The following is a 27,461-nucleotide window of genomic DNA, read 5'->3' as shown; positions in this document are numbered from 1 at the left end:
ATTTCTACTTGACTGTAGCTTGTTAAATCTGAAACACCCGTTTTTGGGGGAGATGCTAGGAAAGGTCAGATGGCCTTGTGAGGCTGATGAAGGCAAAGGGCTGACTCTGCAACCTGACCCCAGTAAGACCCTAATGAATGTGTCCAATTCAGCACCTCTCTGCTCACCCTATTCTTTAAGAGAATGGATATAAAAGGTAAAAATTATACAAGAGTGTTAGAAGTGGACTAGCTCTAGAATTAACTGCCCTGATTATTTCCTTTGCAGGTGAGATTGGGATCCTTTGCAACGCCCTCCAGAAGATTAAATGAAGATTTGATGTCACTTACTGGTGACTGGAAGCTGTCATGTGGGAGTGCCAGTCTTTGTTTAGCCTCAGTCTATTATATTCCAGTGTACTACATGAATGCTTATGTTATATATTTTAATTATGATAGATTAGCAGAGAAACAGACATCTGCAGGTGACCCTTGACTCTTTTGGCCTTCAGACACTAATCCATTTTTTTCTCACTAATGTATAAAAATTACCTTATTTCTGGGAATCTTGGGAAAGCCTGTGTACGTTTCATTCCAAAGGTTAGCAGAAGGAGATCTTCACCATGCAGAGCTATAATCTGCTGCCCCTGGGAGGTCTGGGACCAGGGATGGGATGTCAGTGACGACCAGAGCAATCCACCTTGCCTTCTCTCACAGCCACTCCCATCAGTCCCTCCAAGGTTCCCATGGAGTCAAACTCTACACCTTTTGGGGTATACAGGGAGATTTTTCAGGGTATAAGAGGAGATTTCTTTTAACAAACACACTCAGCTGCTCATTGTGGAAGGCTGATGTGTGAAGGCTACATTTTTTGTGTGTGTGTGTGTGTGTGTGTGTGTCCTTCCCTAAGAATGCCTTATTCAATTCCACTGCAAGGTGTCTCCAAACCTTTTGGTCTCACAGCCTAGAAGGTGGATAGCAGCACCTCAGAAATGAAGAGGAAATGGAGACATCAGAGCCTTCCAACTCCTAACTCCCTGTATCTGTGGCTGGAGTCTCCACCAGCCATGGAAGACCTGGGTTAGCTCTGTCCCAGTCTAACAGCATTCAAACCCAAACATGTTCTTTTTCAAGACATGTAATGACACCTTTTTGAGTCTCCATGGACCATTTGAGCTTTAATCTCCCTTTTTTATTTTTCCTGGAGTATATTTCAACGGAGTCAGCAGATGGAACCAAAGGTGATTCCAGCTTAAGTCAATAGCTGAACATGGAGAGAGAAGAGTTTTGCTGTTCAGGAAACTGTTTCTGTATTTATCCAATACATTTCACTCAAATTAGCTAAATGCCCTCTTGGACTGGTCCACACCGTGTAATGCCTCCTTGTAGCTCCCTACTGAAGGAGGGAGATCAGCACTTGAGCATTGGAACAGAATGGAGCAAAGCAGAGCTGAGCAGTATTTCCAGCTTGAAGCAGTTTTGCATGGTGATACTAACATGACTCAGGAGTCACATTTCTGTTCAAACATTCAAAGATGCAGAGGGATTTGAAAGTCCTTGAGTCTCATACCTGCTATAGTACTAATTTTGTATTTATAGTTTGAAAATCAATACTGCCTTAATGTAAGCATCATCCTTTAGGAAGATAGAAAGTACAGCAGTTTTCATTATATGTATGGTCAGTATTAACATTAATTTTAGGGTACCAGCTGGAACCCTTTTCTATAGACATATACTTACACAAAGTAGTACCATTTTGATGCTTTGAAGTGACCTTTTTTATCTCTGTATCTGTTTTCTTCCCTTTTTTCTGATCACAATGTCTCTCTAGATCTTTCAATCCCACTTGACATGTGTTTTCAGTGTGAAAGCAACCCAGATTTTTCTCTCTTAATATAATAGGACCCATGAGGTAACTGTATGCTACAAAGAGACAATTTCATCCCAAGGGTAAAGTCTTTCAAACTAATCCTCAGACAGCTTTCCAAGCTCCTCTGCTTCTGGTTGTTGCCATGAATGACAGCAGCAGTAGTTCTATAATGATATTGAGAACCCAGGATTCGTGATTTTCTTTTATGTGCAAGTGGAATAGTTAGAGAATATTGTTGCCCCATGAGAATATTGTTGCCATGTCTGATTCTGTGTCTCTTGGTGCAGGTTTAAATGAGAAATAAGTCCAGCCAAAGCAGCATAGCATGGCTACTCAGAAAGACAGAGATGAGAAAAAGTCAAATGTTCATCATTTTAAAAGCAGAGGAAATGTATGGAAAGTAGATTTTCTTGCAGGATAAATTAGCTTGTACGTATGTATTTTAAATACTATAAATAAATCATATTTTAAATAGTACTCCTTAATGGGTGACTTATTATTTCCATGCTTAAAGAAAATCACAGGTATGTAGAAAAATGCTTTTGAATTATCTGACCAGTGTAATTCCTCCTTGTATGGGAACCACACAAGTGAACCAGAATGAAACACCCAGGCAGGAGGGAATGCCCATCTGAGGTGTTCCCCAACACAAAAAAGGTTTTCTTGCACTGGTTGACTGTCACTCATCCAGCCAAGATTATGAGACTGATATAAACAAAAAAACCTGGAAATGCACAACAAAGCCCAGCTTGCTCTACATTTGCATACACCATAAATCTGTGAATGCCTAACTAACCTGTCCCAAGATAATATTTTAAGTACCTTCCTCTCTTCTGTCCCCATACAATCACATTTCTGGGTGTCCCCATCTCCAGCTTGGTTTCAGGTGATCAAAGCAGCCTTTCATGAGGTCCTTTCCTTAACAGTGACCTTGGTCAAGGTCAATGACTGTGATGGAGGGAGGGCTTTCTGGCACAGGTGTATTCCTCTGGGTGTCTTAAGATGGCTAGACATGACAGCAGCCTTGGAGAAGGAACACTTCTTCCCCCAAAGAATGCAGAAATCACCGAAAAAGGGATTAAGCATAGGAGTGCATTCCTTTAAAACCTCTCTCTGCTGCTTCAAGCCATGCTGGCAGCTGTCGGAGAAGCCATTTTGATGTTCAGATGTAACCATCTAATTTAACCTAAATAAACTAAAAATTTTAACGCTGTATCCATCTCAAAGAAGTGGCACTCTGCTCATACCAGGTGGAGATATCTGCAATGGGAACTTTGCCACTCCTACTGGGGGAACATGGGAGTGGCAAGAGGATTTTCCCACTCTTAAAATCCACTTTTCCACCCAACTCATTCAGTTCCAGCTGCCATTCAACCACCTCTGAGATGCCCCCTTGCCCTCCTGGCGTCACCTGGGACACAAGCATGGGACACAACCCATCAGGGATGGGATCTGAATGGCACACATGGCCTGTCCAGACTGGGAGATGCAAATGGAGCTCAGGCGAATTGATTGCCTCTCCACAAAGGAACCCCCATGCAGGGCTGGCCAGCTTGCAGACACCTTCAAACAGAGCACTTTGAAGTTCCCCAGGGGAGGAGGGTCATTTGGGCTCCTGCGCACATCCTGCCCAGGCAGCTTCCCTTGATGTGCCCAACGTGGCCAACATAAATGTCCCCAAAGCTAACCCACAGCACCAGCTTGTCCCCCTGCTGCTGGCAGCTCTGAGCTCCACACCCACACACTGCATCTCCAGCCCCACCAGCTCCCCTGGCCATTTCTCTCACACCCTCAGGCAGTTTCCCCTCCACGTCTGGCTGTTGTAATCCACTCCCCTAGCTCCTGATGAAGACTGACTTGGTGGGGATCTCATGTTCAAAGGAAGAGGCCAGCAAGGAGGAGATGTGTGGCACAGAGGCATTGAAGAGCCAAGGCAGCCTGGACTCCAACAGGGAGGATAGAGCCACTCTCATCCTCACCCTCTACAATGTGAGGAACACTGAGCTCTCTAAGGCGGCCAAAGTCTTTGAGGTACAAACCTCAATATTCCCTTCATTTGCTGACACCTTTCCTCTGTCCCTACTGCCTCCCTGTCTCCCAGTCTACATCTCTGGATCTCTCACCCTTCTGCTCCCTGCCTGACTCACACCTCATCCTGCTTTCCCCCTTCCTGCTGCCCAGAGAGGTGGTTTGGTCTCACAGCAAAGAAGGAGAGTGCTCTGGAGAGAGGGAGCCTTTTAGAGGAATCAGCATTTTATGCAAGGGCCGTTCAGAGCAGACACCAATCTGTTGTATTTTCCTAGCAGTGGTGGTGGCCAGCATTTCAAACACTGTGGGGATGTTAGAAGGCAGGGAATTTTCTCTGCATATTTGGCAGGAGATGCAAAGAATATGAGAGCTGTAAACCCCACAGGCATTATGTATTCTGGGCACTTGAAGTATCCTTACCAGGTGCTCACTCTCATCTGGGAAAATGAATAACTCGAAAGAAAAGTATTGTACTTGTTCCTTATTTTTCACAATTATTTAATGATTATGGTGCTATTATACATCAATAGATCTGCTTTCATTCTGGCAGGGTTTTAAGTTACCCAGCCACTCATTTGCTGTTTCTGCACAGATGAAATTGTACAGCCAACAGTATCTCATCTTTCATCTCCATCTATCTCTACCCAACTCTACAGTGTTTAATCTTCAGCTCTGTCTGAGTTTCAGCTCTTTCTAAACCAGACATTGCTGGACTTCATTGCTTAACAGGCACTTTTAGTTAATAGCTTTTTAGTCACCTTTTAAAGACATTGTAGAAATGAATCTAGACTTACCTGGATTTTCACTCCTGGGAGAAGCTTCACCATATGAACCCTTGGCTCCTGCAGATGTTTGAAACTCAGATCAACCACTTTGAAACCCGGCGAGCCAAAAAGCCCAAGACCTCTGCTGAAGAGCTTGACATTTTTGTTGACTGTGAAGTTCACAGTGCTGATGTTGGTATCCTTGTCACCTCCTTGAAGACAGTAGCAAAGGATGTGAAAACCAGCAGTGCAGACAAAGGTAAGAAATGTATGCATCTCTTAGTGCCGTTCTAGCAGAGTAACTGTTTTAGTTTTAGCTTCAGCTTCATAATAATAGTTTAATTTGTCTGGAAAGCCAGTGAGCGTGCATTTATTATTTGTCTCAGCTTTCCCTTGCCACTGGTGCAGAAAGAGAGGCACTTCATCACAGCCAGTGGAGCTGGGGTGAGAAAAATGCTCCAGCAAGGAGGGAGATGAGAAGATAGAGCAGCAGAGGGAAAAGCTGGGGGAAACAAGAAACTCCTCAATGGCAGAAGTCCCACCCTTGACAAGGCCAGACAGATATTCCCAGATATTCCCACTTTTAACTAATCCAGTCCTGTTTGAGCACCTTTGGGTGTTTGAAATTCACCCTCAGGCTGAGAATGAGAGGCACTCCATGCCAAGCTGCTCTCAGGAACTGCAGGGACATCAAAAATGTATCACTATTACCAGGGAGACTGGAGAGCCAAGGAGAGTTTTGGAGCTGAAGGAGGATTTCTTTAGGATTTCCTTGGGATCTGAGAGGTTTCAGATGTGGCAGGACTTGGAATTCCAATGAAAACAAGGGACTGTTAAAAGAGGGTGTGTTTGATTCTGCAGGGAACAGGCAAGATGTGCATGGGGAATACAGGGGGGGAGCTGGGATCAGAACAGGAATTTCCCCAACATCTGTTGGTTTTTTACAGATTTGTACCTTTCTAAACTCAATGTGTTTGGATACAATACAGCAAAAATAAAATTTACCATTCAGCACCAAGTTGTCTGATCTCTTGTCCAGTCTGAGATAAGGTGACCCCAAATGGACCTTTCTGAGTTGTAGCACAGAAAGTCTGATTACAGCCTCTGTCTGACCTTGGAAAGCAATATTGACTTTGTGTTTTTCCAGCACTTTAAAAAAACTTAATTTCTCATGAATTCTGGAATTTAAATTAAAATGATCACACTTTAATTGTAGTCACTGGAAATGGTTCCTACTACATGAGAAGGAAGTTGTTTGGGAATTTAGCTAAAGAATAATCTTGCTGAAAAAAAAATGAACCAGAAGGAAAAAACTTGGAGTTAAGATATTTCTTCACCTATTTAGTTTCTAGAAATTTTAGAAATTTCATAGTTTCTTTTTAAAATAATGTTTCACTTTTAAAGGTAAGAAAATGTAAGAATGCTTTTTAGACAAGGCCAAAATATTCTTAAATCCAGAATGTAGAAATACATTTGTTGCCCTGTGTCAAACAGAGCAACACATTTGATCTAAAAAGTACTTTTGGCTTTAAAAATTGTTTCCACTAATTAAAACTGAGAGATTATCATGGCAAGTTAATTTCAAATAATTTTTCATCTGATCTGCCAATTTGGTCAGGAAACAAGTCAACTACTGACATGTATGACAATTATGGTTACATGTAGATATGAATATTCTTAGGTGTCGATGAAAAAGAAAGCTTGAAATCTTCAACACAGCTTTTATTTTCTCTGTCTTCTAAAATTTCTTTGATTCTCTCTCATTTAACTCTTTCTGCTCTCTCTCCAGTGCCCTGGTTCCCCAGAAAAATCCAAGATCTGGACATGTGTCACCATCTGGTCACTAAATATGATCCCAGTTTGGACCACGGCCACCCTGTAAGTTGAACTTTACTGTTATTTCATCTTTAAAAGAGAAACTCTCTGCAGGGAGATTGGTGTGAGGAAAACTTCAGGAGTAAAGAAATACTCATGAAAGAAGAGAAAAAACAAAGGGCCAGGTAAAAGCTTATATTCAGTGGAATAAGGGACTGCATGAGTCCCTGCAGGAGTGGACCACAAAGAGTTTTTTTTTTTTAATATAACAACTTTATGTGTGTACTTGTAGCCATGCCCTAAGAATCTACAGAATCCACAAGAAAGTTTTTTTCATTCCCTTCTCTACATGTCTGAATTCTATTTAGACCCTCTCATGAACCTCCACAATGTTTTATTGTCAGCTGTGTAGAGTTCTGTGTAATAGGAAATAGACCTTCCCAAGGCTAGAAGTCTATCTTCTATTTTTGAGAATCATTTATTCAACTATAATGCTCTAGGAGAGTTTCATGCCTTCCATAACCAGGACATCTTTCATTATTCCTCATTTCTTTCTGATAGAAACAGTCCAAGTATTTGTATTTTTTCTGAGGTAACTCTTAGGCTGTTTCTCATCAGATAAATGAACATACATTTAGAATTCTTTGAACTGGACTAAGTTGCTCTCCTCCTTTTCCAAAGAGGAAGTGTGAGCACTGAAGAGGATGAGAGAAAGCAGCAATGGTGCAGAGTTACTGAAGTACTGAGAGGGGATAAATCTAAACTGCAGAATGTAGTGCAAGTTAGAAATACCTCAAGTTATTAGGCACTGAACATCAGTAATGTTACCTCAGGCACTGAACATCCCTTGTCTGTGGCAGGAGAGGGCACAGCATGGGCTGATTTAGCAGCCTTCTGAGCAGGGCTCAGACATGGAGAGGCTGGAGGAAAGCACAAAATAAGCTGGTTTGCTGATAGCTCAGCAAAGATTTTGCACATACATTTACTGCTGAATAGACATTTTGGGTTGTTTATCTCCACACCTTCAGTTTGTCCCTTACTGTCTCTTTACCAGCCAAAAAAAAAATCAAACTGGTGTCACTGTGATGCCAATTTCCCTGGTGCAGTGACATCTCAGCTCGGTCCCTGCTGCTCAGAGGGTGGGGCAGAGCCCTTGGAACAGCAGGGACAAGTCTGAGATGTCACTGCAGCCATGTGAGTCTGGCCCAACACCTTTTTATGGTTTTTGCATGGATTTGTCACAGCCACTGACAAGCAAGGGTGGCATCTGAATAAAGGTATTATCCACAAAGCATGGCAAAATGAACATTGTCTCAGGTTGCAGTCCTTTCCTCAGACTCTCACAGACAACCCTCACTAACTGCAGGGTTACTTGTATTATTGCTACACTAAAAATTATGGGAATAAACCTAAGGGACAAATTTGGCTTGAAGTACACAAAGCGGTTCCAGTAAGTTCTGAATATTTTAGAATAATAAATATTTGTACAGTGATGCTGATCAGTGCTGTTTTATGAGTTATATTAACACGCTGTTCCAGATTTCAGTTTTAATTCCTATTATGAATGATGTAAAATTAAAAGGAATGCAGTTCCCCATCTGTATGCATATTCAACAGCTGGCAAAGCCTGCTTGGAGTTTCAATTCTAGTAAACACAGAAGGGGTAGAAAGAAAACTCTGATATTCAGTAGGTAAACTTCTCATGTACTTTCCCTTCTGGTCAAATCCCCCAAATTTTCCTCAAAATGTCCCAGATAAAACTGATTGCAGACTCTGGCTGATCTTGTTCAAAAGGCTCAAGCTTCATTGGCTCAGAGAGAACAACCCACACAAGACCTAATTTTTCGGAGTGCTTCTGTTAGCACATTTACTTATGCCCACAGATCTCTCATAATGCAAATATATTTATTTATTTGTTATTATTTTCTGACTCAGGGGTATGCTGACCTGGAGTATAACAAACGGAGGGCATTCTTTGCTGAGCTGGCCTTGAACTACAGAGAGTAAGTACAAGGGAGAGGTCAGTGGTCAGCATGTACTTTCAGACTTCATGTGCCAGAAATGTCAGAGATAAATTTTTTTAATAGATTTTTAATATTTTTAAATAATTTTAATATATTTTTATATATATCAATATATATATTGAGAGATATATATATTTGAGAGAACAAAATTCCGCCACAAAAGCTTTCACTCCACGTGAAATTGGTTTTTTTGACACCACGTTTTAAGACAAAAGTCTTACGATTGCATTCACATCTCCTTCAGTGCTGGATTTTGTTTTAGCAGAAGTGATTTCAATATGACTCCTTATTTCCATTTTTGCAGTTCCTTTTAGGGCTTAGTCCTGAGCAGAGGCTAATCTTTTTCAAGGAGATTTGAGAAACAATATTTAGAAACATATTTTTGACGGTGGAAAGCAGCTTACTATTTCTGTTATTTGCTTTTTTAACTGTCCCTGTCTATGCACATTAACTACATAAAACCATAATTAGTTCTCAGCTCTCATGTAGGTGATGGAAAACATTTCCACCTTTATGTGTAAACCTTCACCAGAATTATGCTGCTTTCTGATAGGGTAAATCAAAGCTATAGGTACAACTTGTGAATTATCATGGTTTCATGTTCCTTCTGTAAAGCAGAACACAGCTCTCTTCTTTTCTTACATATCCCTCTGTTCCCTCCTGACATTTTAACTGAGAACTCCCACATTAGAGCCAACCAAGAAAAACAGATGATTTATTATTATTATTATTATTAATTATTATTTGCTATTTTGCTATTTCTATTTCCATTGCAGCAAATATTCATGGTGCAGGCAAAAAAAATAGCAATTGAAAATTGAACTTGAAACCTTCTTGATAGACATGTTGTATTTCTTCTCTTCTTTGCAGAGGAGACTCTTTACCTCTCATTGAGTACACAGCCCAGGAAACAGCAACTTGGTGAGTTTGGTTCTTGTGCTCCAACCCCAGTGCAGAGCCATTGCACTGCAGTCCCAGGGAAGACTGGAAATGTGAGACAGCTGTAACCTTTTAAAAACTGAATTCATCCACCCCAGATTTTACTCTTTGGTTAAATGTCATCTTCTGGTCATTTGTTTGGCAGAAGCGTTCTCAGGGCTGGTTAACTGTTCACTTTTTAGAGCAAAAGGCATTTTCCTGACCATCACCCTGCCTGCCAATCCCATCAAGATATCAGAGGCCAGAGAACCCTGGGAGCCTAGAGAATAAATTCTAACTGACCTCTATTTTACCATAGCTATGCTGCTGGTAAAAACATCACCTTTTCAATCCAGTTATCAGGAGAAAATGCTCACTCACAAGATGGACATTCCCTCAGAGGATATGGCTAATTCAACGTTCACAGGACACCTTGTTCTCCTTCAAGTGTTCATTGCTTTTAACATGAATATGTATTATTTTGAATAATACAAATTATTCAAAATAATTTGTATTATTCAAATTATTTTGAAGAAGAGGAAACTTTGAAGTATCCTTCCAGGATGCTTTATTTACACTGTAAAAGGGCCTTAGATATCATGTGAAATGATGGGAAGTTGTTTTTACAAGGGTGCAGCATTTCTTCACTGGGGCTTTGCTTCTTCTGAAGGTTTGCCACTCAAAAAATAAAAAAAAACAAAACCAAAAAACTACCAACCCCCCCCCAAAGCAAAAAAACAACCCCAAAAAACCCCTCACAACAAAAAACCCCAAAAACCAACCAATGAATTTTAAAAAATTAATTCAATTCAAAGTAAGTTTTTAAACATTATGTGAAGTATGTAGCATATTTGAAAGAGAGCAGAGTTCTTATTTCAAATCCTTCTGTTTCCACTTTCTCACACTAACTTGAAAATACATCAGTGAGCAGCAGTAATTCCACAATTGTGATACTACAAAGCATAAATATGTCCAAATGTCCCAGCTGAGAGCAGAGTCCTGGGATTGTGCAAGGTGCCACATGTTCACAGAGGATAGAGTCTTTGTTCAGAAAAATTTACAATTTAAATAGAAATACAGCCTAAAGGTGGAGGAAAGGAAGAACCAAGACCACATTTTCTAACTGTGCAGCTGAAAACTCAAGAGCTGAAGGGATTTGCCCTAAATCACATGAAAAGTTTATTCCAATTTAAATCCATAGATTAAATGTATCGTGCCAGAAACTCAACCACACTGCCATCCCATCTCTTTCAATACTTACTTTATTTTGAATAAAATCTACTGTGCCACAGAAAGCCACATACAAACCTTGCATCCAACCCATCCAGAAGGACGTATTTTTATTAAGCTCAAATAGGTTTTTATAGCATCTCTCAATAGTCAAAGATTGATGGTCAGTGTCATGCTCATGATTACTACCACCAGCCAACAATCTTGGCATGGGGATGGCGTGTGGGAATGTCATATTTAAGAAAATTTAATTTCGTGTTCTTTCCTGTTTTTCTCTTTCGTTGCCAACCTTCGTCATTCCAGCTCTTCTCCACCTAGAATTAGACCCATTGTGGCGACAGAACACACTTTTAAAGGAGTCTCTGCCCATTCCCCCAAGCAGCCAAGCCCAGCGAGCCAGGTTGTGTTGTTTTGCAGAGCTGTTTCCAAAATTAGCCTTCCCAATTGTTATCACAGCCCCCCGAGGCTGTGCCCTGAGGTCAGCTCATTACAGCACAGCTCAATTGAGCCCTGAATTCCCTCGGTGTCACTCGGAGGAGCTGTTGGATGCCTTCAGTTTGTAGCAACATGGTTATAAAAATCAAAACCAAGGCAGTGAGGAAACAGGACTTTCGGAAAACAGAGGGTACTGATGATGTGAGCTTTTGTTTTCAAAAGGACTTCTTGGAAGGCCCTGGAACTGAGTAGTCAGAGATGCCATATGGGTAAAAGCTGTGTATGAGAAATTGAGAATTCGGGAGAAAATCATGGGGATGCACCTGCCATGTCTTCATAATGAAGTTGAATAATGCCACTTTGGGTTTTTTTTTTTCTAAAACAGTAAGGAAAATAAGGTAAAATAACGTAAAATAAGGTTATTGCTTTCAAAGTCTTTCAAGCATCTGGCACCATCTTTCATTAAGATGCTCCTTTCTAGGTTATTTGACAGACTGCTTTCAGCAGCTCTTTCATACCTGCTACTCTCTTGACTTTGCACTTAGATTGTCTCAGAGGTACTCAGGGGGAACACTGAGCTTTGGATAATTCCTCCCAGCCTCTGGGACAGCCTCCATTTCTGTGGTAGCCAATGTTTGGACACAGAGCAGAATGACACTTTGATAAAAGAGACCATATGTGCAGAAGTGTAAACAAGGCTGCTCTCTCCAGCCTGACTCTGGGCATGAACTGTGTCCTGCTCAAATCCCATGCAGCCCCACTGAAGTCAGTAGAATTCCATGAAGAAATAAGCCAGGGCAACACTTGAACTCTAGTCCTCCTCATTTTTTCCTAATTCTTCCATGGAAATGGCCCAGTCTCCTGTGGCTTTTGCAATAGTGACAGCAGCCACTGTTTCCCTCTGTTCTTTCAATTTTTTTTCATGCTAAGGTTTTCCTCCCCCTCTTTATTCTGGCTCATTGCTCCCACACTGTGTAAGACATTCATACAAATAAAGAATCATTACCAGGGACTGGCTATCACCTCCATAGCAACAATAGCATCACAAAAAAAGAGAATAATAATAATAATAATAGTAAAAAAAAAAATTACAGAACAAACAAAAGGTCATTTCCCGTACCCAGCATTTCCAAGAATGATCTCAATTTTCATAAAACAATGTTTATAAAGTTGTTAACACCCTAGGGCCACGTCTGAACCAAAATAACCATTTCTATAAGGTTCTTTGCCTTCCTATTACTACTTGTTTGTTTTGCAACAGCTAAATATATTCCAAACCACAACTCTAAATCCAAGCACCATCCAGTTTGTGAGAAACTTAAAGCCTGAGCCCAAATCAGGTTACATATATTATTTTCAGCTGGTCTCTTTTGGTACAAAGGGCTAAATGCTAGAAGCTGACATATCTTTCTAACACATAGCCTGTGCCAGGCGTTTGGAACTGCAAAAATACAAACCTCTTCACCTGTTCAGATATTACTCTTCAGTATCAGAAAAAGTGCTTTTTTCAGACTTTTTTAAGAGGCAAATCTAGGCTGGGTTTCACTGGGGAAAAGGAGGAACCAGCATTTCAAGTTTTACCCCATAGAAAGGGAGAATACCTAATTCATTCCATTCCTAAACTGAACAACAGACTCAGCTCTCTCTCTGGCATTTCCCTGGTGCACCCTAAGCAAGAAGGTGCCTAATCAAGAATCACTTCTATATGAGAATTAGAGTTCTGTAATATTAAAGGACATCTTCTGAAGGAAAAGTGAAACAAAAGGCACTTGTGGTTTGCTATATCAAACCAGCATCAGCTCCCAAGCATAGATAAGGATACTAACTGGGAGAAATACTGACGAAACAAGTATTAAATCATGTTTTTAGGTGGAATGATAGCTGGAAATTTGTATTGTAGTTGTATTGAAGGGCTGAGGGGTAGATTTTGTGTAATTTGTCCTTTTGTCTTGTGTTGTGATGTTGTTTGTGGATTTGATAAAGGAAACTTTTTTTGTTCCATTCTTTCTGTTTAGTTTAGTTCTTTTTTCTCTTCTTTTTTTTTTTTTGGTTTTTTTTTTTTTTTTTTTTTTTTGTTACTGTAAGTGAAATTCTATGCTGAATGTGGATTTTAATGATTTTGAGACCATCACCCCCATGCTAGGGGTTTCCATCTTTCTGTGACTCTGTAGATGGGACAGACAAATACAAGTGCTTTATCAAGGGCTCTCATGCTGTACAGTTTTTGATTTTCAGGAGGGAAGTCTACAGGCAGCTGAGGAGCCTTTACCCCACTCATGCCTGTGCACAGTACCTGCATGCTTTCCAGCAGCTGGAGGAACACTGTGGCTACCAGGAGGATAACATACCCCAACTCCAGGATGTCTCCAGATTTTTAAAAGGTCAGGCAGTATAAACTGTCGTTTATTCTAGGGTTTCCTGCATGTATTTGTGCACCACAAACAATTTTCTAAGAAACAAGCTGGTGAGCAGAGCCAATGGGCTGTAGTGTTCCCATCACTAGTGTTCAGCTGTAGCACAGGACATTCATACTGTCACCTTTTCCACTGGTTTTACAATGGAGGCAGACACAGTTAAAGGGATCAAAGGGTTTTATTTTTGTATTTAATAGGATCCTCTGGTGCACAGCTCTTCAAGGTGGAACTTGCAGAGGTGCACACACCATATAATGCACATACCATTTTTACAGACCTTGCAAATTAGCATATGTCTCTAGAATCCCCCAGTAAGAAACTTAATAAATGAAGTAATGCCTCCCTATTTTAAAGGATCTCCCCACAAATGAGGCTTGAGCCCAGTTTACAAAATATGTTCCAGAGGGAAGGTTTCAACCAAGGTTGAAACCTCAAGGTTTTGATAGCACAGAGCTCTCTGGCCTCCTACTGAGGATGTTTGGTCTTTCTGCCTTGCAGAACCCCAAAGCAGAATATAAGCTAAAATACCAGAATACAAAAATTACAAGCATGTAGGCTAAGGGTACAGAAAATATATAAGGAATATATAAAATATATGAAAGGATATATAAATACATGAAAATATATATCAAATATATGAAAGGATCTATAAAATATATGAAAGGTTATATAAAAAAGAAAGGGCAAAACTCATCAGGCATCAATACCAGGCACATCAAGGGACCAAGCTGTGGGTTTGTATCCTGTGAGTGGCAGCAGTTGGTGTGACACCAACCAGCTAATGCCAGCAGCCCTGCAGTCACAGTGACATTGCTCAGCAGGACTTCCACACAGCCTTTTGATGGCTTTGGCTGTTTTATGCTTCTATAATCATGTTGATAGTAAAACCCAAACACAAATCCAGGTACACATCTCTCAAGCACACTGTTGTCCCAATGCCTGAGGCAGGATGGGGATGTGTGCAAGAGAAAATGATTCCCAGGAGATCCTGGGAAGGTGCCTTGGAAGAGCTCTGCTTCTTTTTTTTCCAAAGCACCACTTTCCACATTAAACTCCTTGGTGCCTCCCATGTGGCTGAGAGGAGAGAGCAAAGGCTGTGGTGTTAGTCCAGAAAGGCATGAAGATGTGACCCTAGAAAAAGGACACACAACGTTGCTAGGCTGACCTGTTAGCAGCAGACTAAGGGAACCTGGATTATTTTTTTGAGGCCACAAGCTGCATGGATTCCCACGGCCAGGTGCTTTGTGTAAACCATGGGATGTGGTTTAATTAATACAGAAAGGAGATCTTTAAAGCCTCCTTCCTCCTCCTCAGTGAAAACATGTGCCAGAGAGAAGACAGCTTATCACTACGATGAAATAAACCACCAAAAACATGGCTTAACTTTAAATAAATTGTTTTTAAACACAATACTCAGGAAATCAAGTGACCTGCTTGGTCAGTCAAATGGTTAACAGCGTGGCCATTAAACAAAGCAAGTGTATTTTTAAAGGGTTAACTAGACGAACCTAAGCACATCTTTCTTTCTAGGAAAGATGTTTGGATTGAGGCAGTCATTGTACTCCACAGCTGGAAGGAATTACAGTCAGGGAACCCAAGCAAGCTCACTCCACGATGCACAGCCTCCTTATACACCAGATCTGAGGCCAACAATTCAGCCTTGCAGATCACTTGAGGTCAGCTGCTCAAGACCTTCTCTTCAATGCATTTTGATTTCCCAGATCTTTGGGCAGCACATCCAACCAGCCACACCCCCAGTCCTCTACTGATTGCTAGTTTTATTGTGCAGGAATGGAATGGAAGTTCAGATTTTGCAGATATTACCTTCAGCAGATAATGTTTTCCTAGGGCTTTTCAAGGCAACTGGCTGAGTCTGTCCCATCACAGACTGTGTTTAAAAGGACATCTCAGGGAACACAAGCTGAAATTTTCATTTTCCCTCCTTCTCCTCCAACATGGATGCCAAAGCTACATAAATTCCCTAGACTCTTTCATAGTCCTTCCAAAATTGAGTTTCTAAGGTCTTGGTTCTCATACAAGGTATTTCTCAGCTAGTACAATTTCCCCTTCACTCAGAATTCAGCCCAAACATTGCCAGATTCTGAAATTTTCACATTCCTCTGGACTGGACTCAGCATACAGACAAAGATAAAGACATAACCTCCGCAGGGTTTTCTTCTGTTGCTCACTTTTGAGGCAGTTCTGTACCACCTTTGAATTGAGTGGAGAACTAGAAGATAACTATGGCAAATGCCCACCACCTAGTCCATCCCAATGTCAGGTAGAAGCACTCCTTTCTTTCCTCCCATTCCTATATTTCTTCATTTATTTTGTCACTTCTTTGATTTTTTTTTTCCCCTTTTTTTCTTTCTCTATGCTTTTTTTTTTTAATGGGAAAAGTACTAATAGCCTGACAAAGTAGGATGAAAAATTCTGGAAGAAACATAAAAAAACCCCAAAAACAAACAAACAAAAAATCTTGTAAGTGGCTTGGTTTCTGGGTGGGATTTATTTTTTTGGTTTGTTTGTTTGTTTACATAAAAAAAAAAGGTTGCAGGCTTCATGGCACAATAGAATACGGATAGAGAATTGAGAATAAAGCGATTTTTGATTTTTTTTTAAATGCAGTTTTATGCTTTAAAGAAGATGAAATGTCATTTATGGGAGCTGAGAATGCAACACAGATTTTGAATATACGACATCAAACAGATTATCATTGGCTCGCTTTGAAAGCAGTGAGATTTTCAATTTTCTCAGCTTTGCAGACCACCAACATGTTTCCCATGGAAATGTAGATTGTGTGTTCCATTGACCACCAGACTGGTTGTTTTGTTAGTCATTTCTCACAGGCTTTCATGGCAATGCAGGGTGCTCTGGGGTAACACTGGGGGCACAAGCTGAAATCACAGTGCAAAATGTTGCATTCTTCTGTCCTGTTCTGTGGACACGTGAAAAACAAAAAATGTATGGTCACATCACGGGGAGGCTCTGGAGGGAGTTCTAGACAAATATAATGGTAAAAGAAAAGGAAAGAAATGAGAAAAAACTCCCAAACAGATGCAGGTTCTGTTCCCTGCTTGACCATGAGGACCAGGTGTGACCCCAGAGACACCACTGGGGTCAATTTTTGGCAGATTTACACCCATTTCTCTATGCTCCACTGACACTGTGCCATGTGGAACATAGAGAAATGGGTGCAAATGTGCAAAAAGTGTGAACTGGGGTGGGCAGCGCTCCCACACCTCGTACCTTTGGTGTGTGAACACACACAGGGGGATGGATAGGTGACTCCACACTGATCCCATAACACTACAGGGACACAATAATGACAAACCAAGCTGTGCCTGCTGTGTTTGGTGGAGCAACTATTGCCACAGAGCAGGAAGGATCCCTGAAACCACACAGCTAAAGCAAATGTTCTGTGAGTTAACTCTGGAAACAGCTAAATTTGGTATCCCTTCCCCTTCCCCTTGCAGAGAGATCAGGCTTCCAGCTGAGACCTGCTGCAGGACTGCTGTCTGCTCGGGACTTCCTGGCCAGCCTGGCACTCCGTGTCTTCCCCTGCACACAGTACATCAGGCACTTCTCCTCTCCTATGCATTCCCCAGAGCCGTAAGTTGGATGCCCTGGCAGGATTCCATCCTTCTGAATGGGTTTGGGATCATTCTCCTGGGAGTGGTTCTGGAGTTCTACCCAGTAGTCCACAGAATGAAACAATTTGAGAAACTGGTAGCCGGAGAGCTGGAAGGGGAAGTCATGCATGGGAGGGTGTGGTTCTCTGTCTCCCTTGCAAAGTTGTCTGGGGAAGGAAAAGCCTGAAGAATATCTGGTTTAATCTTTTCATCCTGCCTTCAGCTACCATCTGCTGGGGTTTGATTTCCTGCTGTGAAACTCTCCCAGTAAGTGCTGGCCAGACAACAGCAATCACAGTCCATGAGAAATTCCAAGTTCACACAGACGCTTTTGTTGTATGCTGGGACAAAACAGGGACCTTTCCAAGCTGTTGTGACATGAAGTTTAGTGCCCTTGCCATGCCAGGCAAGACAATAGGCAAGGCTGGCTGTCCATGGCACAAGGGAATGCTGTGATCCTTGCAGAGCCAGGCCAGGTGTGGAGGCAACCCCAGTGGAGCAACACTCACATCACACCAGCTCCCTTCGCTGGCTAAACTCCTTCACAGGAGCTTCATGAAGGGCAGGAAAAGAGGCCTTGAAAAAACAAGAAGGTCACTAATTTTCCCAGAAAGGAAGCCTTTAATAAACAAGGTCACTTATTTTGCAGAGACTGCTGCCATGAGTTGCTGGGCCATATCCCCATGCTGGCTGACAGGGAGTTTGCCCAATTCTCACAGGTAAGAACCTTCTCTGCTGGCTCTTTAACCAGCTCTGCAGAGCAGGCCAGAGGTGCCTTAACCACACTGAAATGCAGTTCTGAGACTGGACTGTGCCTGAGCCACGTCCTGCAGGCATGGTGGGCTCACAGAGAGATGTTTATTCCCAGGGAGTGGAGCCCCTGCTCCCTGCAGACACAGTGTGAGAGGAAGGGCAGGCAGTGCTTGTGGGATTCTGCGTGGGAGGGCTGGGTCAGCCTGGAGAAGGATGTCTCTGTGGGGCTGGGGTTGGAGCTCTTCTGACTCTGCTGCTCCCCTGGCTTCCTGTCCTCCACCACATGAACCTCCAGAGCAGCAGCTGCTGAGCCTCTGAGCTGGTTGTGTCCCTGGATGGACATTCCTGTCTCCCAGGAGACTTTAATTGTGTCCATCACCATCTCATTCATCAGAGTTGTTTTTCCTGTTGCAACTCTCCAGATTCTCCCAGCATTGCTCACGCTGGTGAAGAGGCTCCAAAAAGCAAACAGAGCTTCTTTGTACAATAAGGGGATATTTAGTGTGAGCAGGCAGTGTCAGACCCGAGTGAACTCAATGACCTCTCATAATTAAAGACTTCAGAGCTATGAATGTTCCTCAAAACCATAGCAGAGGGAAGAAGATATCTCATTGTCCAGGCTTATCTATCAGTGGCCAGTGGGGGAAATGGCAATAAGATCAGAGGGGTAACATGATGGAGGTCCCAATATGGTGGAGGTCCCTGAAGAAGTATCTTTAATAAAAATCAGTTCACCCCATATGATGTGTTTTCTGATTATACCAACTTGAATACATGCCAGTTACCATTTTGATCATAAATATTGGTTATTATCAGAATCAGAAGAGTAGTGCTTGAAGGATCATAGTCATCTATAATTTATTCTGGAAGAAACCTCTTCAGTTCAATACTGGAACATAAGATACATTAGAAATAAGAGATTATAGCAATTTCAAAGCTTTCAGTTTTCTTCTTTTCCTATCAATAACACAGACAAGATCATATTCAGTGTATTTTCACATTTCCCTTTTTTCCCCCACAAAGTATTTTCACAGTTGAAATTCACCCCATGAAAATTCTTTTTTGTTCCATTCAGTATGACACGATTGAATGGTGAAAATGCCCTAATTTTGTTTGTTTGTTGCATGATATGGCTCCTGGGATAGCAAAAAAGAGACATCTACAGAATCCTATTGTGAGAATAACATTTAATGGGGAGCACAGATGAAAGTAAACAGAATCCTCCCTGCTCAGATCTGACCCACTCACAAGGGCTGTCAGAAAAAGTGAGAGACAGAAAGGTAGTGACAAAGATAAAACCCACCTTGCTGTCCTTCCTGCTCATGCCTCCCTATAAATTCCTGCCTGGGGCAGATAATCCAGCATTGAGACAAGAGATGGTTAATTTTACACAGAGAACACTGAGGATTAAACACTCATCTAATGTGGCTCCCAGTGGTATGTAGCTGGGGGCCAGGGAGAGGTAGGCATCCTGGAAGCCATGGAAGGTCATTTTGGGTGACAAAAACAATGAGTAGTTCATGCTATTCATGCTAGAAATGATGTGTCCCTCCCCCTTCCCCTCTTTCTGTCCCTTGGGCTGAATAATCCCACTAATGTAACTCTGTCTGCTTGCTCTCTTGCTCTAGGATATTGGACTGGCTTCCCTTGGATCATCCGAGGAGGAGATTGAGAAACTGGCCACAGTGAGTACAGATGGCAGTTTAATATTGGAGGCAAACCCCAAACCATCCACTGCATGTCCCTCACTGTGCAGGGAAGGCTCTTTTTGTGTCTCAGATGAACTGCAGAAATGGGAGCATGGGCAGGATTGTCTCTTCTGCCCCACAGGTTAGGAAGGTGCTGTAGGGAGTGGAGTCCCTCTGGGGGACCCCAGAATCATGAGGGTCCACCTGAGGAAATGCTCACACTTCTTGATTTTAGAAGGATATATTCCTTAAGCTGAGTTTTTATGATTTCAGCCACAGGGTGGTCCCAGCTCACCTTACAGATTCACCTAAAATACTAGATACCCAGTTTGATATCTATATTTTCTCCTACACAAGGTGCAGAGAACCATCAGAACTTGGTTCGCCCCATATTCATTAACTCACCAAATAGGTGAGCATTTCAAATCCATTTGAGAGCAGCTACTGCCCTTCAATTCTGAGTCACTAGGCTGTCTACAGCTGTCAAAACAATTTGTCCAGCCCCTTACTGCCATCTGAACTTGTTCTGAAAGTCATCTGGAGGCCAGGTGATTTTTTTCCTGATAATTGCAGCCATTTACCAGTCTTGATGATTTTTCAGGGGAGGAGAGGAGCCTTACCCTCACCCTGCTGTGTGAGACTCATTTAGTAAAGGCAGGAAATGAGAGGAGAATGTCACCCTGATGTTCCTTTCCTGCCCCACAGTCCCACTCAGGAAGGAGATTGTGGCTCACCTAGAATCCATCTGCACAGATCCATCCTTGGGTTAGGACTAAGCAAGTCTACCATCATTTTTGAACTTTGGAGAGCAAAAGATACCAGTGCTGAATTCTTTGTAACATCATCCAGCTCCTGGGCTGGTGATGTGAGGAGACTCTGACAGTGACAGTCCACATTTCCTCTTCCACCATCTGGGTCTAGAGAGGCTAGAGTGACACTAAGATCCATGCCTTTTCTAGGGTGAAAAACTTATAAATCCCAAAGAGCCATTTTGCATCATTCCCCAGGTCTTGGTGAGATTGGGTTAAGAAATTAATCTAATCAAGAATTCCTCTGCAAGAACCTCTCCCTGACTCTGAGCTGAATAGGACTAGACTAGAGCTAGGGTTAAGGTTAGAAGAATGATGGGTCTCATGTCTGAAACTTTCTTAGTATCTTCTAGGGTTTGGGGAGGTAGAATGAGGGCACCTTTTTGAAAGGAATACCTGCAGTTCAGGCTCTGTGAGAATACAATTTTTTAAGTGCCATCCAAGTGTTCCGAACAGTAAATCTATTCCAGATTAACATCTCAGAATTCAAATGTTTAAAATTTACACACCTAATCTAGGCTTACTGTTTGAGTTCCTGTTCTAGAAAATGGAGCTAGAGAAGAACCTGGAGCATTTTCATTATCCTGACATGAAAGGCTAACATGAATTCTGGGATTTTCTCTGGATATCCCTGTCATTCCCGGACCTTTATAAAGAAAACACCTTTCCAAAGGTCTTGAACCCTCTGTGGGGATCTACCTGTCCTGGGGACTGTGGGTGGAAATCTGACATCTTCCACTGACTACAGTGAGGCTCAGGCTAAAAGGATGTTGGGTAATTTGCAACATCTTCCACAGAAAGAAAAGGATAATACTTTATCTACACGTGTAATTATCATTACAATTTTTTTTTTTTTGCAGTGGGACAATGAGTTTTGAAAAAATTCATGTTATATTTAGTGTGTGTTGAGAGAAAAAAACCTCAGCTATAAAATTTGAAGATACAAAGATATTAAGGAATGATGATAAAAGAAAATTAAAGGAACGATGAGAAGCTTTAAAAACCCCTGCCTTTTCAGACTGTTTTTCACAAGTTGTTCTTCTTCCCAGCTTTATTGGTTCACTGTGGAGTTTGGCCTCTGCAAGCAGAATGGAGTGATCAAAGCTTATGGGGCAGGACTGCTTTCATCTTATGGGGAGCTGATGGTATGTGTCAAACCCATAGCATTGAAAGATTTTTATAACCCAGTTTTCTGAACTCTGGTAAAAGCAAACTGTATTTTTCTATAGAAATTAATATGATTTAAAATTCCGATTTTTCTAATAGAAAGAAATTAATTCTTCCTTCCCTGAATCGACAGAGTAGGGGAAAAACTACTGTGCTATTGTACCTCTCTTCCATTTAAAGAGATTAAATGAATGAAAGCAATCAACCTATAAAACATTATATTTTTTTCTTCCTGCTCCTTCCAGTAGGAATGCAACAGACTTGAACAGAAAGTACCTTTCTGAATTACTCACTAGAGGGCAATATTATGCCTATTTTGAGCTTGGCTACTTCATCCATGCCTTGACATTCACACACACATGAACCAGAAAGGCATTGACTCACTGGGCCAAATAAAGTGCAAAGGAACTGGAAATAGCATGGGCACTGACAAGAAGAAAATGCTTTAATATTTTTCATTCCTAAATGCATTTCAAAACTAATCTCAGCCCTAGTTTTGCATAGATCAAAATGTGCCTGCACAGGTTTCATGCTGCCTTGCTTGGGCAGATTAACTGAAGAAAGAGAGCACTTTTACAGAAGTTTATGGGTTTGCTCTCCTTTGAACAAACAGATGATAGGAGAGATATTAATTTCTCTTTAGTTTTGAAGAGCACTGAAGCAGGTGATCACTTTTTAATTGCAAAAGCCCCAAACTGGTATCAGTAGGGCTCAAATGCTTGAAGCTGTGCAGATACTGGATATATTTTTTTTTAATTGGTAAGAGCCAAAGGAAAATAAATAGCCCTCTTTTCAAGCATTTTTATAAACCAGAAACCTTTTTTCATGGGAGATATATTTTAAGCTCAACACATAAAGTCAGCAGCCTAGCAGGCAGCTAGGTGATACATTCACATGGAATTGTGAATTATAATAGCTTGGACTCCCAGAACTGGAGATAGTTGGGTTGTTATGACAATAAACATTTTACACAACTCTCCCAATGGTGTGCAGGTCAGCCTGCTTCCCAGTCGATTGACATGAGGAAGAAACAACATTTTGATGTATTTCTAGGCATTTCAAGTAGGAGTCCCCATAGGAGGGCAGTTGAGATTAGCACAGAGAGAGGGGAACCTTCCCAGACATCAACCTTTCCTTTTTCCCAGTAAAACCAGAAACGTTCAATCTAAGCATAGCTCAATGCAACATTTATTCTACTCTGCCTGGCTTAATACTTCATGGTTTTAAATCAGATTCACATACATGTTAAACAGGATACCAAAGGGCAGAGGTAATCACTTTGCTGATATTTATGTAGCTTTCATAACAATATGCATGACAAAATCTGTCTGCATGTCATTACCTCCTTTTTCTGTTTAACTTTGACTCAAATCAACATAAAAATCTCATCAGAAATGCTCCTTTTTGGTGTCTGGAGTTGAGTGCACCAGACTTGTGCCTTCCCTCCTCTCTTTCCACCCTTTTCTTCCCCAGACACCAACAAGCTCTTCTGCTTTTGGTTAAAACTGTAGGCAAGGACTGCTTGTGCACAGAACTGTGCTATATAGAACAAAAAAAGCACAACTTAATATCTCAAACTGAGGCTGACAATGGAAGTCATAACTGTCCTTGGGTTGATAAATGGCAGTTTCTTGTCTTTACTTTTACCACTGGTAGTTGTTGGGTAAAGCTGCTGCATAAACTTTTGATAAAGCTGGGTTTCCCATCATATTACTGAAAATACATGCATTAGTGATAACATTTACATTCAACAGGTAATGAATGAGGATTATCCCTTCCAGCTTGTCTGTCTTGTATGTAACACCTAAATCTGAAGATGGGCAGCAGTTCATTGGCAATGTTGCCCTGCACAGTCCCTTTGTGAACTCTGCAAGTTCCTCACTGTGCCCCTTCTGGGACAATGGCTCAGTGCTTCTGTGGGCTTCACCTCCAGCTCCTGAAACTTATAAGTTAATTATAAGTTAATTATATAAGTTAATTATTAGAAGTTAATTATATCTGTGAACTTAGGTGCTGAAGTTTCTTTCTTTGGCTGATGGATCTGATCTCATAGATTTTATGTAGAACAAAACCAAAGTGTAGAAATATTTCTATTTATTCGTTCTAGTCTGCCTGAGCAGATTCTACACTGACTGTAACTTCAGTGTAGGCGCTGGCAGTATGAATAAAGTGGTGAGGTCCAATGCCTGAGCACCTGCTGGCAAACTGCAAACATGAACCAACTGTTGCTTTTACAGCTGAAGAGACAAAATATGTGTACTGCGGTGCCCATTTCATAGAAGGGCTTTTTTAGAAATAAAGCAGGGTCTAGAGAGATCTGTGAGAGAAGATGAAGATTGCAAGATGGGGAGGCTCCTGATAGACTTCAGTTTATTGCTCTGGAGAAGTTTTGTTGCTGCTTGGCAGAAAGCCTTTATCCAACCTAATAATTATCTGCCTGTCTGCTCAGTGAGCCCAGACAGACTTCTGCATGGAGGTCCCAGACTTGATTCCCTATCATGTATCTGATCAACATATTTGGCACAGGCAGTGGAGCTTTGGCACTTTGTTGGCAGTGAATTTAGCAAGTTCTGTAGGATTCTCACTGCAGGTCGTGTGTGGAAGGAGCCACACTGCAGCAGCCTGTGCAGGGGAGGGCTTTCCTTGTCCCTGAAGGCTTCCAGACCAGGAATAGCAGAGTGATTTGGTCACCAAGGAGGGAATAAAGACATGAGTTACTCAGGTTAGACGGTTGGCGACGAGAAGATAACATCTAACCAGCTGGAGAGGACAAGCAGCAGTCACCCAGCTTATGTTCTGTGAGAAGCTAGCATCAGCAAGAAGCCTGGGAACATCCCTGAGCTGCAGCCTGGTCTGTGGGTGTGTGACTGTAACCAAGGGAACCACATCCTGAATGGGGAACCTTCACAACATTTCCCTTCTCTCCGCAGCACCCACTCTCACCAGGCTGAACTCAGCTTCAGGTGGATGTTTCCTGAGGGTGAGCTGATCCTGCCCAAACTCAGGGCATAATCTGGGGGCAAGGCAGAGCAGGAGAGGCAGAGCTAGACATTCTGCATGAGCCTTGTTTGGATCCCTGTTATCCAAAAAAGCATTTAGGAGCAGCAGCTAGGTATCAGGACAGCCATCCCTGAGTCTGAACCGAGCAGTTGTAATGGTTCTGACTGCTGGCCAAACTTGCCTCCTGTGAACTGTAAGAATTCCTCCCCAGCAGCTCCCAGCATTGCACTGTTTATTTCACTATATTCTGTCAGCTGCTCTACATTATCCAAAATGCTTCTTCTGTTAGCACTCAGCTGGACTCTGTCCTACATACTGTAAAATCTTATGGCTCATACCACACTTCTGGCAACACTCAGAGCTACATATGCTTTTCTTGCAGCACAACCAGTTCTGAACTTGCAGAGGCCTTTAAGGCCATCCAGTTTCGAGCTGAACTTCCACTGGAATCAATGGGATTTCAGTTCTGCTTCAACACTGACACTGTAGTGGGACCCCTGTCAGGTTTTGAGTTGCTGAAATCTTTTCCCATTTGCTCCCCAGAGCTTCTAAGATTCTCAGAGCAGCCTGGTGTTTGTGTATCCCAACCATCTTAGTGTGTGTGTGCTATCCAAGGTTTATTCTTCAATTACACACTGCAGATGAAGAGCAAGAAAAACACAATCTTTTAGTATTTTACACTGAGTTTTTGTTGGTTTGTTTCTGTTTTTTTAAAAAAACTTTATTTCTGCACCAGCCCAGTGAAATGTCTAAAAATGTGCTTAGGAGTGCTGTCTGAATTTTTCCAGGCAGCAGGCTGAACTGAAAGCCTTGTGAGTCAAATAATACAGATGTACCTGTGGACTGCAGGGTGGACAGATGTGGCTTCCATAAGGCTCCTGTTTGCCTGCAGGGACATGTAAAAGAACTGGAGAAGACATCCAGGAGAACCTCTGTGGGTCCAAAAAATACAAATATGCACTCATAGTATACTGTTTATTTCTATCTTGGATTTCAGGGATGATTTTATGCTGTCATACTGGCCTGGGAGCTTTGTGTAAAACACCAGCAGTATTCTGCCTTCTGTTCTTCAGTGCAGCAGGAAGTGTGAGATTTGTGATGTGGGCTGGGGGGCTCTGAATTAATGCTACACAGGACTGCAAAATCTTCTAAGAAACTAGTTGAAAAGTGGGAGCATGATGTTATTTTTGTCTTCTGTATATATATATTTTGGGGCATGCCATAGAATTTCCCCTCCCTGTCTGAGAACATTGCTGTGGCATCCAATTGTACATCACTGTAATACAGGAAATATATATATTAAAAATATATAAATATGTAAATATATAAATATATAAATATATAAATAAATAAATATATAAATATATAAATATATAAATATATAAATATATAAATATATAAATACAAGATACAATATATAATAAATGTAATAAATATAACATGATATAATATAACATATAACATATAACATATAACATATAATACATAATACATAATACATTATATATTATATATTATATATTATATATTATATATTATATATATATATTATATATTATATATTATATATTATATATTATATATTATATAATATCTTTTTAATCTTAAATAAAAAGCATTTATTATTTGGTTTATTAATGTTAATTACGAAAATCAGCTCTGACCTTTGAAAGAACAGGAATTTATATCGCCCCTAACTATTCCACAAGGAGAATTTCACAGCCCAGCAGGGACTAATTTTTCCTCTGTTCACTCACCTGCTCTAACCTGCATTGTTCCTTCCCCAAAGTACGCTCTGTCCAGCAATCCAGAGTACAAACCTTTTGATCCAGAAGTGACTGCAATTCACCCCTATCAGGATCAAGCCTTCCAGCCTGTCTATTTCATAGCAGAAAATTTGGAAGACGCCAGGGTCAAGCTTCAGTAAGTAAAGTGTTTGTGGGTATTTTATTGATGGGAGCTCACTGGGTTGATCCTTAATCTCAAATACATCAACTACTATTGCAAAAACCATGCCAGGCTATTTTGTTGTGTGCAGCAAAATAAAACATGAGCTTGTTTATCTCAAAAAAAGGCTCACAGAAATTCAGAATTATATTTTGCTATGCCCTGCCCTGTGCTTCATCTCTGTGACGCTTCATTTTAGCAGCTTCTGGAGTGAATTCTGCAGCTGAGCTGTGCAATCCCACCCTATGTGCCAGACCATGCAAACAGGAGGTCGTGAAGGAACTGATTTGCCCAAGGTCACATGGAAATTTCATAGCAGTCTCTGGAATTAACATGGATCAGCAGGGGGCTTGAAAACAAGATTGCCTTTCTCTGCTGATTCTATCTGCACAAGAATGCAGAATCAGCGTTTGCAGGCAATTTAATTTCTACAAACTAGCTGTCTGCAACCTAAGTAACATTTTTTCTAATTAGCTTGAGGTGTTTCTAAACACATTTCCTTAACTGTGTGATGATGTGCAGCAAGCGTGTTTTTTCTTTTTTTTTTTTCTTTTTTTTTTTTTTAAAGTAAGAATGGTTTAAATGCTGTCCTTCATCTCCAACAGTTAGAACAACATGACCAATTCTGGCTGGATGTTGGTTGTGGAGCTACTGGGGAGCATGTAGGAGCTGAAAGGAGGAATTTATTAGGGGAAGAGAACCTGAGCCAGACTTCTTCCCTCCTCTCCTTGCCTCTCCCCCAGCAGCACTGTCTGCTGGGGCTATAGCCATGGCTAATTAGGCTCCTCATCTTCACTCTGAAAGTTCCCATTAAATTTTTAATACGTGTAAAAACGTGGGTGAGAACTCCCTGGCAGGAGAGAGAGGACTTGCAGAGCGTTTGACTCGGGCAAACCTGCAAAGAACGAACGAGGACAAGGAATACACCACTCTCATGGAGACATGAAGCTTTTTCATACATTTTTTTTCAAGACAGTCACACAGCCAAG

General features: G+C 41.3%; 2 protein-coding genes across 2 annotated transcripts in view; both read left to right on the top strand.

Annotated features, from left to right (window-relative positions):
- Nucleotides 1–2,323, top strand: part of PAH (phenylalanine hydroxylase) — a 33,539-nt gene extending 31,216 nt beyond the window's left edge. Inside the window, exon 13 of the mRNA XM_085049629.1 lies at nucleotides 268–2,323. Within this exon, the coding sequence (XP_084905755.1) occupies nucleotides 268–311 (44 nt within the window). The 3' untranslated portion in view covers nucleotides 312–2,323. The remainder of the gene's footprint in view (nucleotides 1–267) is intronic.
- Nucleotides 2,324–4,661: 2,338 nt separating this feature from the next.
- The window catches only part of LOC146442840 (tyrosine 3-monooxygenase-like), a 30,483-nt gene continuing 7,683 nt past the window's right edge, over nucleotides 4,662–27,461 (top strand). Inside the window, exons 1-10 of the mRNA XM_085049627.1 lie at nucleotides 4,662–4,899; nucleotides 6,430–6,518; nucleotides 8,391–8,458; nucleotides 9,350–9,400; nucleotides 13,298–13,443; nucleotides 16,953–17,088; nucleotides 17,758–17,827; nucleotides 19,490–19,546; nucleotides 21,408–21,503; nucleotides 26,315–26,448. Of these exons, the coding sequence (XP_084905753.1) occupies nucleotides 4,704–4,899; nucleotides 6,430–6,518; nucleotides 8,391–8,458; nucleotides 9,350–9,400; nucleotides 13,298–13,443; nucleotides 16,953–17,088; nucleotides 17,758–17,827; nucleotides 19,490–19,546; nucleotides 21,408–21,503; nucleotides 26,315–26,448 (1,043 nt within the window). The 5' untranslated portion in view covers nucleotides 4,662–4,703. The remainder of the gene's footprint in view (nucleotides 4,900–6,429; nucleotides 6,519–8,390; nucleotides 8,459–9,349; nucleotides 9,401–13,297; nucleotides 13,444–16,952; nucleotides 17,089–17,757; nucleotides 17,828–19,489; nucleotides 19,547–21,407; nucleotides 21,504–26,314; nucleotides 26,449–27,461) is intronic.

This window comes from Lichenostomus cassidix, chromosome 1Ab, assembly GCF_008360975.1.
Source record: "Lichenostomus cassidix isolate B80296 chromosome 1Ab, HeHo_3.0, whole genome shotgun sequence".
Classification (NCBI taxonomy): Eukaryota; Metazoa; Chordata; class Aves; order Passeriformes; family Meliphagidae; genus Lichenostomus; species Lichenostomus cassidix.
This window is presented reverse-complemented; position numbering and strand designations above follow the sequence as displayed.